This window comes from Thunnus thynnus, chromosome 13 (assembly GCF_963924715.1).
Source record: "Thunnus thynnus chromosome 13, fThuThy2.1, whole genome shotgun sequence".
NCBI classification, from domain to species: Eukaryota; Metazoa; Chordata; class Actinopteri; order Scombriformes; family Scombridae; genus Thunnus; species Thunnus thynnus.
This window is the reverse complement of record NC_089529.1, coordinates 17,686,143-17,700,402: the sequence shown is the minus strand read 5'-3', so window position 1 is coordinate 17,700,402 and position 14,260 is coordinate 17,686,143. Positions and strand designations below refer to the sequence as shown.

General features: G+C 37.0%; 1 protein-coding gene across 2 annotated transcripts; it reads left to right on the top strand.

The window, feature by feature from the left end:
* Nucleotides 1-234: 234 nt before the first annotated feature.
* Nucleotides 235-8,661, top strand: snx12 (sorting nexin 12). Of its 2 annotated transcripts, XM_067608457.1 has the most exons (6): nt 235-628; nt 3,307-3,402; nt 3,791-3,915; nt 4,396-4,486; nt 5,012-5,022; nt 7,783-8,661. In XM_067608457.1, the coding sequence occupies exons 1-5, from the start codon at nt 464-466 to the stop codon at nt 5,015-5,017; spliced, it is 483 nt and encodes a 160-aa protein (XP_067464558.1). In that variant the 5' UTR covers nt 235-463; the 3' UTR covers nt 5,018-5,022; nt 7,783-8,661. The 2 variants fall into 2 exon arrangements, with proteins under 2 accessions (XP_067464558.1, XP_067464557.1); XM_067608456.1 differs by lacking the exons at nt 5,012-5,022; nt 7,783-8,661 and having other exon boundaries at nt 4,396-4,966.
* The last annotated feature ends 5,599 nt before the right edge of the window (nt 8,662-14,260 follow it).

Sequence of the window (14,260 nt, the reverse complement as noted above, 5' to 3'; positions counted from 1 at the left end):
ACACTGTGGATGTTGACCCCCATCACTTACACTGAAAGTGCATTTGAAGGGGATCTTTTAATGGCTAGTGTAAACAGAAGAATGATTACAGCAAGGAAAACCTCTTTCAGTGTTCATATGGGCACCTGACTGTTGTTTTAAGACAGACTTGGAAAAATTGCGAACCTGTCCTTTAAAACTGGCCCGTCCAGTTATCTGCTTGTCCGTTAGAGGGAGTGCAGAGTGTCCCGGACAGTACGGAACTGAGTCAACGCATTTTTCAGATTCAAGAAGGGTAGGGCGCAGGGCGGCTGGCCCCCGCAAGAAGAGAGAGATACAAGTCAGCTACTTCCCTAGCTGAATCGATCAGCTATAGCAAACAATTGATGTCTTCAGATGAGATTTAAGATTTTACTGCGCATTTAGTTGGTTTGACGCTAATTCGCCGTCGGTCGTCCCAAAAAAAAAATTACAACCCGACAAAATGTCAGAGCCTGCGGTGGCCGACACTCGCCGGTTGAATTCAAAGCCCCAGGACCTGACGGATGCTTACGGCCCCCCCAGCAATTTCCTGGAAATAGACGTTTATGATCCACAAATCGTTGGAGTTGGACGAAACCGTTACACAACTTATGAAGTTCGCATGCGGGTAGGTGTTGAGAACAGCCAGCCAACACACCTTGTTGCAGCGTTAGCTTTCATTGGCTAAGCTAACTGGTAATTACAGTGTTGTTGCTAGCCATTTAGCATGTTTAGCCGCTCCGTTCAAGCCCAAACGGGGACCGGACTATGACGTTGACGTTAGGGGGCCAGGGGCGGCTCGAGATGGCGCGCCAGTAAAAATCGAGGACCGTGGATTGTCAGCGGCCTTGCTTGTGGGTTTTTTTTTTTTGGCAGAGATTGGTTTATGTTGTAAAGGCTGTAGAAGTTTCGTGGACATACCAATGTCTGCTAGCACACTTTTTAAAAAGAGACTTACAATTTTAAGCCAAGTCAACGGTGTAAAGTTGACGTTATAGTTAAATGTTTGTCAAACTAACTGCTATGTAACGTTGATTCGGCTTATGGTACGCATTACGTAGCACAATATTCATCAAATTTTGGATTTATTACCTTAAACAATGGACTTGTGGCTGGTATGAGGCATACAGATTTATTTACCTTTTTGCATTATTTTATGCTTGGTCTGATATATCAGAAGACTTTCCTAGTTTTAATTCTGACGTGGATGTTGACGTGAACTGTATGTTCATACATACAGTTCACTTATGTACAGGTTTATATTTTATACATGTCACGTTTATATCCCATATGACATAAACATGACATGTGCAACAGTATAAAAGTAAAACAGCTAACGTCAACGTTACTGCAGAATTAAAGCTGCTACGAGAGAGACATAAGAGCCATAAAAAAAGGAAATAAGATAGAGGATAAGGGAGACCTGGCAGAGACTTTGACTATAAACAAAATAAAGTCATTTTGGCTGCCATAGCTAACGTTAGATGTCTAAAGCCAAGTATAACGCCATATTGGTGAATAATCTTAATATACAACAGACGTAAAACTACTATTCGCCAGTAACATTAACCATAGTCTGTTACTTATATTTCATTTAGCATTAAATTATTATTAATAAGAAGAATAATATGAATACAAATGATGACAAGTAGTAGTAGTGAATTTAACTTAAGTTGCTGAGCTTGTAAAAGTGTGAGAGAAAATCACTGACACAGCTAACTTTCAACATTTCAGGAAGCTGAGGCTAACATTGTTGGTAATTGTGTAATTGTGACTTAACCTTCTAGGCTTGTCTTGACAAGAGATCCTCATTTTGTGCCGTTTGTGGCTGTTTCCCTGGAGTGTTTACCCTCGAAAGGCTTTTTTCAACACAATACAACACAGCATTCATAGACTCATCAAAGGGGGGCGAACTTCTTGAATCAGAGCTGGGGTTAACTCATTTAAGGTCGTTTTTATATGCAAATAGCACTGTCGCACAATCAGAGACAAATCTAAACAAAGTCAAATCAGTCAAGGAAACAGACGCCAACCTTCGCTGAAGAAGCATTGCACTTGATTACATCCCACTCACTGTCTACAGCAGTGAGTCATAGGAGATTGATGGGAAAGGATCGCCCAGACTTTAACCAATGAAACATTGAGAAATTATTAAATGAATTAATCCTTCAGATAACTTGATGTTAAATTGGTGTTAATTACGCAACTTAAACCATGAAAACACAAAATCAGAATCTGCATTTTTAATCAAACTGCAGATATTTCAGCATCCTGTGATAGTTTGAGTACGATGTGAAGCAGGTTTGGCTGGCTGTTGTCTTCATATGCAACTGATGATTGTTTTTATGACTGATTCATTTGTCCATAAGTTGTTTGGCCTTTAAAATGGAGAAAAATGTCGATCACAGTTTCCCAAAGCCCAAGATGCAACCTAAAATATCTTGTTTAGTCCCGACCAACAGTCCACAACCCAAAGATATTCATTTTACTATCATAGAAGACTAAAAAAAAAAACAGAAAATTTTCACATCAAAGACGCTAGAATCAGAATTTTAGATTTTTTTTTTTCTTAGAAAATTTTCTGTTGATCAACTAGTCATTGCAGCTCTAAGTCACACAAATAAATGAATCAATGAATTTAACAGCACCTAAGCTTCTTACACTCAGCCAGCTGTATTGTTCACTTGATGTTCCACTTTTTAGAAATCACTGGTGCTGAAACATTTGTCAACATAATGTCTACAGAAATTAATTTAGATAATCAATTAATCATTAAAATCATTAATCATGCAAAAATACAAAACATTTGCTCCTCTGATGGGAGGATTTGCTGCCTTTTCTCTCTTTTTATATCATTATAAATTGAATATAATTCTTGTTTTGGACTTTTGGTAGGACACCAAATGTAATTTGAAGGTGACACGTTGATCTCTGAGAATTTGTGACCCTTGCTTTGTCACTATTTGCTGACTTTCGGTAAACTAAACATTTAGCTGATTGTCCTTAAAATAATCAATAATAAACCAATGTTTTTACAGCAGCAGATAAAACAGATTAGCACATCAAAAGAACTGCATCCTCATCTCAGACTAGCATGCATGCCAACATTTTAGTTAAATTACAGTTGTAAGAGATATTGTTTTTTGTCACATAACACTTCCACAATACCTTCAGAACTCAGTCATGTTAGTTCCCAATTTTTCAACAGGCCTCATTCTCACTTTACAACAATAGACATGCAAATAATTGAATAGAGTATAAATCAAATACTTGTTTTTGACTTTGTTTTTCTTCTTTTCTTTGTAGACAAACCTTCCCATTTTCAAACTGAAGGATTCCTGTGTGAGAAGAAGATACAGTGACTTTGAGTGGTTAAAGAATGAGCTGGAAAGAGACAGTAAGGTGAGTGAGCTATGATGGTTTATATTTCATGCTCATAATTTAAACTGGCTAGCTCATGCAAACTAAAACTTTCAATGAGCTGATGAGTGCTAATGCTAGTATAACAGGTGGGAGAATATAATCTCCACAGTTTCTCAAGTATAATAAGAAGTAGGGTTCTGCTGAATGTTTTGTCTTTGACCTCCTGATTAACTGTGTTGAACTAGTTCAGAGTTGAATTGCCTCTGCACTACCTTTCCAAAAAAGTTTTATGACTTGAGCTCATATTTGCTGATGCAAATGTCGATTTGACTTACAGCACAGCGAGTGTGGACTTTGGATCTTATATTGTGACGCACATTTTCCACCTTTCCTGTCATATGCGTTGACCCCCCCTTTACTCCCTCAGATTGTAGTACCACCTCTGCCGGGTAAAGCCCTGAAGAGACAGTTGCCATTCCGCGGAGATGAAGGCCTTTTTGAGGAGTCCTTCATTGAGGAGCGACGATCGGGCCTGGAGCAGTTCATCAACAGGTCAGCCAGTTCAACAACCCCTGCCTTAAAAAAACATACTTTGGGGGGTTTTTTGTTTGTTTTGTTTTGTTTTTTTTTGTTTGTTTTTGCATGTGTGTGTGTGTGTAACTCAAACAAATATAAAAATGTGGTAAAGTGAAAAAAGGGTGTTAGGAATGATAATTGCAAGACTAGAATTCATTTGTATTATTCAATCACTTGGCTTTGTTTGATGGTTAAATCTATATTAAAGCGTGTATCAGAGTTATTATGATGTTTCTTGCACGTTTTCTAGCCACAAAATGTGTTGGCACTAACAGAAATTCACATAGTCAGTAGAGTCAGACATTGCCAAAAAATGTCTAGCACAAGGCTTAACCTAATCTGTGTCAACTGACTAATCCACAATGGCATTTCACCAGCCACTGTCCATGAAAAAGCATTTAAAATAAGCAGCGAATGAATTTGGTCTGTTGTCTGTCTGTGTGTATGTTTCTGTAGAATTGCAGGTCACCCCTTGGCCCAGAACGAGCGCTGTCTTCACATGTTTCTGCAAGAGGAAAGCATTGACCGTAACTACATTCCCGGAAAAGTACGACACTAGGGTTACTGAGGGAGATGGGCGGGTGGGGCGGTTAAACTCTGGGATGTAGAACGGACTGTCTCTTGCCTTTCTCCTCCCTCACGTCTTCTCTTAATCTCTCTCTTTCTTCTTTATCTGCCTCTCTCTCTCTCTCTATTTCTCTCTCTCTGAGTCTGTGTATACCATTGTAAAGTCATATTCACTTTATCTTGGAGTTAGAGTATGTTCTTCTACTATACATCAGGACATGTTGTTTCAGACAAGTCTGTGACACCTGTCTCCCTTGTGCATTTGTTTTATAACTGTACAATATGGAAAGCGCTCCTCAGTAGTCGTGATTGTATCGTAAAGATTTGGCCCTTAATTTCGCAAATTTCGGGAATTAAAAGAATAATGTGCGATACTTTCAGTCTTTCCCCCTATATGTTTCATATAATCATGATTGTAATATAATGTGAATAAAGTGGAATAATGTCTAAAGACTGTAAATGAGAGTTCTGATCCTGTTTTGTTCTCTTTGTTTTTTCGTTTTAGGTATGAATGAAGTAAGTTTGCTTTATTTTATCCTGTCTCTTAAAAGCTTTCTGGAAGTTAAAGGTGGTTGCATGGGCACTGTAAAAATCAAATGCGATAGTTCACAAATACTTGAGTAAAACAATGCTAATGCCATTTATAAATGACCACAGAGATCTGACTGCAATCTGTCATTTTACCTTGTAAATATGCCGCACATAGTCCCTGGTTGTCACATTAAACAACCAGTTATTCCCCCAAAATGTGGGCTTGATCGCTAAACGAAGAACATTCTGCAAGCCAGTTTTGCATTTGTACACTTTGTAGTTGAAAGTTTTTAATTGTACTACAGTTAACTGTTTCTCAGAAACTGGCTTGCTGAAGGTTCTCAGTCCACCAGTATCAGACCAGTGGAAAGTCAAACCACCACTAGTGTTTTGAGTTATGTGAACTATTGTTAAATAGAGAATAAGTACTGTACTTTACCCATGACTAGAGCTCTTTGAAACATTTCTTTGCTAACTAATTCTGATACATTGTCATTATCAACCGCACTAATCATTGGCTGCATGGCAAACTTGCACGCTTTCTTTGCAATATATATGTGTGTTAGTCTCGCTGACAAATTACTTTACATGCTTCTATGCTTCTGATCACCATCATGTTGCTCAGACTGTTGATTCAGATCTCTATTTCCCTAAATTCTGTTTTTCAGACATGGATGAGGTTCTGCACATAAATGATTGTGTGTTTTCTATCAAATAATTTCTAATTCTGTGTCTGAAAAACAAAGCTAAAGTCTATTCTGCCGTAAAGTGAATATTAATGTATCCTGCATCTTTATGTTCAAGTTACACCTGTCTCTTGCACTGGAGTCTACCAGTTCAACATTAAAGGGTAGGTCCACAATTTTTAAAGTCTGTGTTAAAAACAATAGGTGCCCATATGAGCATTGAAACAGGTTTTGATTGTCGTAATCTTCCCTCCTGTTTATAATAGCTGTTTTAAAATCCCTTCCTAAACCACTTAAAATGTAAGTGATGGGGGACAAAACCCACCAGTCATGGATTTGTGCAAAACTTTATTCAAATGTGTATCAGAAGTTAATATGAGGCTTTGGCTGTCTGAGCTAGTCAAATTAAGTGGCTATCTTTCAGTCACTATCTTTTTAGTAAAAAATTCCCTCATCTTTTTTTCCCAGGACAGTGTTTCCCTGTTTACCTACAGGAATAGTTAACAAAAAGGGAATTTTGCACCAAAAAGACTTTGGAAGGTATCCACATGATTTGACTAATTTAGACAATTGAAACCTCATATTAACTTTGGAATACATTTTAACACAAAAAGGACTGTAGATTGTGTCCCCCATCACTTACATTTAAAGTGCATTATGAAGTGATCTTCTAATGACCGGTATGAACAGGAGGAATGATTACAGCAAGAAAAACCTGTTTCAGTGATCATATGGGCACCTGACTATTGTTTTAAGATAGACTTTGAAAAATTGTGAAACCGCCCTTTAAACGTCAATGTCTACAGTTCATTAGAGCAATAAAGCAAGCAGCAATAAAAAGAAAACATTGCATTCCACTTACTATTCATATTGGTCACATGTATGTCCTGACACAAATAGCATCGTGACATACTGTATCTTGGCAGAGAAACATGAAATTGGCACGCAAACATTGGTGATGCAAACATTTGCGTTGCATGATGCTTAATGGTGAAGTCTGATGCACAGCAACCCCCTCAGCTCAGGAAATATGTGTTCAGTTCTGACACCGTGTCATGAAAACTGCATGCAGTTGTGTGTAATGTACCATGTTTAGCTTTGCCACCATAATGTCTTCCCTGCCTGCCTGACTGAATCAGAGTCAAATGCATTTAAGTCCAGAAAGTTTTTGTCAGTTTAAATACAATATATTAATAGCAGCGATTAGGGCTGCAACTAACAATTATTTTCTTTATTGAGTAATCTGTCGATTTTGGTCCTTTAAAAATGTTTCCCAAAGCTGAAGATGCAACTTAAAATGTCTTGTTTTGTCCTAACCAACAATCCAAAACCCAAAAATATTACTTTACTATCATAGAGGACTAAAGAAACCAGAAATATTCACATTTAAGTAGCTGGAACCAGAGACTTTTTGGCATGGTTTAAAAATGACTCAAACTGAATCGATAATTGCCCAAATAGTTGGTGACTCATTTTCTGTTGATCAACTAATCGTTGCAGCTGTAGAAGTGATGCAAAGATCTGTTTATAGAAATCATTTAATATGTTTATGAGTAAGGACTTACACTCAACCTTCTGACCTTCTGAGTCAGCAATGAACAGTTGAACAAAATAAGGCATGGTACCTTTGAATGAGTACAACTGAAGTCAGTCCAAATATTCAATCAGTCTGCAAGAATACACTTCAGAGACCATCTAGCAGTGTTGTTCAGTTCACTGTGTGTGGACTGTAATGCCCAAGCAACTGCTGCTTCTAACAAAAAAATGCACAATACTGATAGAACAGGATTTCTGCGCACACATCGAAAGTCAGAAAAAGCATGAAATATGATTTTGAGTATTTGCCTGTCTTGAAAAGTTAAAGAGTTGGTCAAAAATCTGAAAAAGAGAAGGAGATGGGGGCTGCTGTATAGTCTGAACACCCTGTCTTTTGAAGAAAAGTGCAATATTATGGATTAAGTGTCAGTACGCTCTGCACAGCATTGACCAAAACAACTTATAGCTTCTCATGTTTGCTATCTGTCTCTTTCTCTCTGTCTCTTTCTCTCTTATTGCAAAGACAATACAGACTGCTGCACCTGCTCCATGTACATTTATTTCTACATCATGGCATTATAACGCTGGTGGAAAGTATCAACGGTGTAGGAAAAACACAACTATTGCTCCTGGACAAAACTAAGAGATCCAATGTATAAATTGTTTGATGTTGTGTCTTTATTCAGTCATTCCACACATGTACATTATTTTTGATTCAGTAATCCGTGAAAAGAAATACATGTTCATATACCATTTTTCATGTCATCATAGCTAGATTTTTTTTTTTTTTTTTTTTTTTTTTTACAATGATTATTATGTTTTCTGAATGTCTTTTTAATTGATTTGATCAGGTTAAAAAAATAGGGTAATTTCCTGCTTTGATTGGTGTTTTCTTTTGCTAGCAGAGGTGTGATTTTGATGATAACCTCCCAAAGTCAAGCAACATGTAGCATCATGAAAAAGACAGCGACACGTCGTTCCATTCAGTATTTAAAACATTTTTCCCTCCTGATTTTTATTTTCACGACATGCTCTTAGACAGGATTGTTTCACAATAACTTGTTTTAACTCTGCTGTCTTAGTTATGTCATCATGCCTACATTATGGCTGTGTGTTGTCAAATCAGCTATTGGGAATGTTCAGTTAGGTAAATAACCATATCTAAGCACTGTGACAAGAGGTTCATTATATGAACAATATTTCATTGTTAAAAAGCGTAATCAGCATCTGGTTTATTGATCTTAAATAAGGCTTATCCTACGCTTATTTTCAGCTGTTTTATTCTTTCTATCAATATTATTGTGAAGTGTATTAATACATGTTATCATTACAGTTCCACTATGGGTGATGAGGAAGTTCCTTGTTAATTCTGTCCACCAATTAAATTTCCTGCTGCCTGCTCTGTCGTGTCTGCACATCTCTTTTCAGTTCAGAGGGGAGAAATGGAAGCAAAAAATCGCATAAACTCACCTTTCAGTTTGTGATTAGAGCCTCACGCTGAAAAGCAGTGAGACGGATCCGAGTCATGGGAGCTGGATGACCCATGACTGCAGACTGACGGATGACCTAATTTAACAGTGAAATGGAAAAAGATCTTTTACAATTCATTGCATAAATCGTACAAGATTTTATAGATTATATTTATGTGTGATCAAAAGAAACTACTATTTACTTGTGCCCTGGTCAGTGAGGGACTGTACTAATATTATTGGGGTGGTGGGGAGGGTTGAACCTTATCTTTCACTTGGTAAAAAAAAAAAAGCAGTGTTCTTAATGCTTGCGAGGTGTTTAATTGTGTACCCCACCTTGTACCTAATTATCCTAATGGAACTTCTAATGTGCACCACCACTCTAATAAGTCCCTGATACAGAGACAGACCCAGTGTGCTCTGCATATGTCAAAGTCCACCTTTATGAACCATGGCACAAATTAAAGTTGTCCTTTTTTTTATGTAACTATTACCTATATTGTATAACTTTTCATTGCAGTATAATCTGGACAAGTACATTCTCCACAACTCTTCACAAAATCATTCTTTTACAAAAAGCTTTGTCAAAAACTATTTCACAAAACACCCACAATTTATGATATTAACATGTTACAAATAGTTCAATCCAAAGAGGGAAACATTTCAGGTCCTATTATGAAACTAACTCTTAACCAGAAAATCATCTAATCTTCATCTTCCCAAACATCTGACTAAACCTGAGGTCAATTTCCAATCAGACACAAGGGTCCAAAGTTATGGAACTACTCATCTAATCAAGTTAAAATGTCTTCTTCCTTAAAGTCTTTAATTGTGGTTTTATAATCCCATTTTCTTTTATTTTCATGTATGTAAATTATGTAAGTAGAGGTAATAAATAAGCCTGTCTAGCCTTTTTTCCCTCTACTTGCACATTGATTTTTTTTCTTGTTGACATGTAATTTGTTTGATTTTAAGCTGTGCAAATAAATAAATTCAAAACTGAAATAAATGATAAATTCAGGGCGAGAAAAAAAGAAGACTCCACTGCTCTCCCAAAATGTCAGCCTACCCTGCCATCAAAAGAAAAAACCACAACCATCCCCCTCTTCTGATCTCTTAATCCCCCCCTAATAATTTTCATACAGTCACTTAGAAATCTAAATCATTTTAGCACTTTCTTTCCAGCGGCTTTAACTACCAGAATAACAGATAAAGGTGACAGCTGACACAGTCCACGTTTCTGGGTAGTTCCCATTTATTATAAGCAGCAGTGTGTTAAATAGCTTAATAAGCTTTAACTGTGATAAATGTCAACAAATCATTAAGCAAAATTAAGCTTTTATCATGTTCATGATTCAAATATTACAATGTCAATACTTTAATCTTAAAAACAAAAGAAAGTAACATAAGTACAGTGCTAGTGCTGTAAATAAAAAATGCAGTTTATGTGGCAGGAAGGAAGCATCATAACAAATAAGTACATATTATGGCACTTTAGTGGCAACACTGGGTCTTTTTGTTTCACCAAACATAAATCTTAAAGTCCTCTAATCTTTCTCTTGTTGCTCTCCTTCAGGAAATGCAGGGATTAAGACGGAAAGGGGAATTCTTGCCACAGGTGGATTAAAGTTGTCCTAGAATAGTGATCTTGTGATGTAGATCTTGACCCGCAGGTGATCCAAAGCAGACATGACCGTAATTGGACGCAACTGCAGCTGCCACGTGATTTAAAAAAAAAAAACAAGGAATTACAGTAGATTCATACAGAGCTAATCCTGTGAGCTACATATGGTTGCCTGTCAAAAAATTAAAATTAAAATAAAAAACAAAAAGTTATATTTATTCCTACATATCCAGAATCACAGGTTTTACAAATCAGCATACAAGACCCCCTATCTATAGAAGTTTGATTTGGATAAAGAAATAAAAATGTGACAAACCGTGTGAGTAACTAAGTACATTTACTCAAATACAGTACTTAAGTCCAATTTTGAGGTACTTGTACTTTACTTGAGTATTTCCATTTGATGCTACTTTATACTTCTACTCCACTACATTTCAGAGGGAAATATTGTACTTTCTAATCCACTACATTTATTTGACAGCTTTAATTACTTTTCAGATGAAGATTTGACACGATGGGTAATATAACAAGCTTTTAAAATACAACACGTTGTTAAAGATGAAACCAGTGGTTTCCAACCTTTTTGGCTTTGGACATTTTATAAAAAGCAGTGTGTAGTCAGGGTCACATCTCAGATGTCTATGAGTTGTCAACAGCTCCACTAAATAGTGATTTTTCCCTCTAAACTTCTCACATGGTTTCATTTCAATAAATGTTCAAATAATCCAATATTTCATCAAACCAAAGATTAGAGAAAAAGTCAGAAAACAGTTATGTTTTTTCTTCCTCTCCCATTAATCATCTCATGACCTCCCAGACTTATCTGGTGACCCTTTGGAGGGGCCACACCCCTAGGTTGGGAACCACTGGAATAAACCAGCTAACTGTATATAAAGTAGTTGAAACTAGCTCCACCTCCAGCAGCTACAACAGTAACATGCTGCTTACACACTGATGCTTCAGTATTAATAATCTAATGATGTCATATATAATAATATATCAGTCAGAGGGACAAATGAGTACTTTGACTTTAATACTTTAACTACATTTTGCTGCTAATACTTATGTACTTTTACTTAAGTAGAATTTTCAATGTAGGACCTTACTTGTGATGGAGTATTTTTACTTTGCTGTATTGATACTTTTACTGAAGTAAAGGATCTTAATACTTTTTTCACCACTGGCAACAGAGGAAGGGTTCCCCTTTCAGAGAGACATGCAATATGTGTTTATGTACAGAGTAGACAGAGGCAGAAGTAGGAAAAATTAATTGATTTTTTTTTTTTTATCCCGTATACATTTAGAATTATAAACAAAATGGGCACAATGCTGCTGTTCTATACATATACATTTAATACATCTTGAGTTACAGCACACCATTCACTCAACTGCTGTTTGAATTGATCACATAGAGCACAACCATAATGTGACAGAAATGGGATGAAATTTAAAAACTGTGTAGGAGCCCTGGGATACATTCACAGACCCTAAGCTTCCCTATTAGGGACCTACAAAACTAGCGAGCTTTGATGTGCTGGCCTTGTCCTGAGTAATGAAAGTGGGCAGACAGGATGAACACTGTGGGCCAAGACAGAGATTAGGTGGTGTTTTGTTAGCTGTTCTAACACTGGAACCCAATGTGCAGCAATGACGCTTGTTGTATTTGCAGAGACACCCAGTTGGGTTAGTTTGATAAAGTGGAAGTAAATTGAAAGAGCAACCCAAAGCAGTGTGACTGGGCAAGGACAAAAGTTGAGACGAGTGGCTACTATGGTACCATCAGACAGAGAGAGATGAGTTGAGAGAAAGAAAATGCAATTTACAAATCCATTTGATTTAAAGTTACCTCTGGTTATAGTCCGAGGTATGAAAAACATTACATAGAAACAGACATAGAAACAATAAAAAAGAGAAATCCAAACACTCACAAAAAGAAAATTCACAATAACAATTGAACAGTATTGGAAAATACATTCCAGTGTCTTGGTGTGTATGTATCTGTGGGTGGCTCACACACTCATTCAAATCCACACACAGATTCCTCCATTCCTAAAATCTGTGCAGACCTTAATTTCTCTTTTTAGTTCTATCTAGTCAGCACAAACAAGTAACTATATCACCTTTATATCAAAAAGTCGGCAGGAGTGTAAACATGCTCAAAGTAAAATTAATCACCGAAGGAAAGTAAGAATGATGTGTTCTTTTGCATACTTGGATTATTAACGAGGTAAAGTGGGCAACTGCCCCGGTGTCCCAGGCCTACAGAGACCCCTTTTCATTGTGTTTCACTTGGTTTGTGGTGATATGCTTTATTGCAGGTTTGTTTGGGAATATGCAACACTAAAGCACAATATGAGCTAAAATGATGGCAGCGTTGTCTATCTGCATTGTTGAGGAACAATTTGTCAAAATGTTCATGGTGCAGATTCCTAAAAACAAAGTAGTGGTTAACCAAATCACCACAAACAGGAGGTCAGTAGGGGCCCACGGCATTTTTTTTGGCCCAGGGCCCCCCATAGCAAGTTAGTCAAAATACTCTTGATTCTTCAGAAATGATTAAGTGTAAATTTCCATGATATCACCAATTTCCACGTCATTCAATTGTCTTGTAACATATTACAAAAACACAGAATGACTCTACTACTTAAAAATATATCATTTATCTGTTGGCTTGTACGATTCTGCAACTATCAACTCAAGCACTGTAGTTTATAGAGAAAAGCAAACACAGACACTCCCTGTGCTGTTTTGCAAGTCCAGTACTAACACTTCCAGCCCTACATCCTTTTCAGAACATGGACAAACCCATATTTTCCATCAAGCGGCCTACAAATGGCTCAACACAGGTTGTGACCTGAGTCTACGACCCCGATCTCCACCCAGAGTTAATGTGGGTTTGAGCTCAAATATAAAAAGGTGAACAAACAGTTATTTAATAAGTAAAGAGTTATACATTAGGTTTAGGTTCAGTGAATTATACAAAGTTTTATGGTTCAGCAGTAGAACCTGATAAAGCTGAGCCAGCTCCATTCACACACTGAAGAAGACCATGATGTGCGGTTGATAGCTCAGAAAAAGCTAGTTAATGGACATTTGAGTTGAGATTACTTTGTCACATTCCCAAGGTCAAGAATGAACTCCCATCCTGAAATATGTTTGATGTAGAAATGGAAAGTTAATTCTTGGAAACAGTAATTGACGAAACAATAAGGTCCACCACGAAGTCCATTAGCTGCTCTGGACCTTTCAATGGTATCACATGAGCCTCCCAGCAGATGTCGTTTGCCTTGTGATGAAACTGTTTTGTCGACTACTGTCCTCAAAGTCAAGAATTAGCTTTAAATCTCAGTCCAACGTGGATGGTCCTTAAATCCTTAAAATGCTCAGAAAAATGGAAATTTGATCATCTGCAATTCCAAGACAACAGGTTGAACCACATCTGCTGAATAAGAATGTGTGGTATGATCAAAAGCTCCAGACCAGCTACTAAATGGACCTTGTAGTGACATTGCATTGCCAACAAATGTTTGACATTGTTAAGAAACAGTGACACCAATACATATTTTGGTTTGTTTCACATTACATTTATTTTTCACCTTCAATGTCCCACTCATCTTGGTCACAATTCTTAAATAACCTAAGTTACATGATCTTATCAAAACATTTTTTATGTCACATGCTCACTTAAAACAATTATATCAGATTTGACAGATATCATTAACTGCCTTAAAACAAAAGTATAGATTGGTCAGCAGCAGCAGTGACTTTTCTTTATTGACTCTTTGAGGTGTTTATCTAACTCTGATGCCATATAGTGTTGGTGTTGCATCATACTGCCTCATTTTTGTGCCCACTGCTTATTTACATGGATCAGGTCACTGAATTTCATCATATACGTACAGGCCAAA

Excerpts from the sequence above, each read along its gene's own strand:
- snx12 (XM_067608456.1), top strand. The coding sequence starts at position 464 with ATGTCAGAGCCTGCGGTGGCCGACACTCGCCGGTTGAATTCAAAGCCC. Across the intron at positions 3,403-3,790 it reads AGCTGGAAAGAGACAGTAAG|ATTGTAGTACCACCTCTGCC; the intron begins GTGAGTGAGCTA and ends TTACTCCCTCAG. Across the intron at positions 3,916-4,395 it reads CTGGAGCAGTTCATCAACAG|AATTGCAGGTCACCCCTTGG; the intron begins GTCAGCCAGTTC and ends ATGTTTCTGTAG.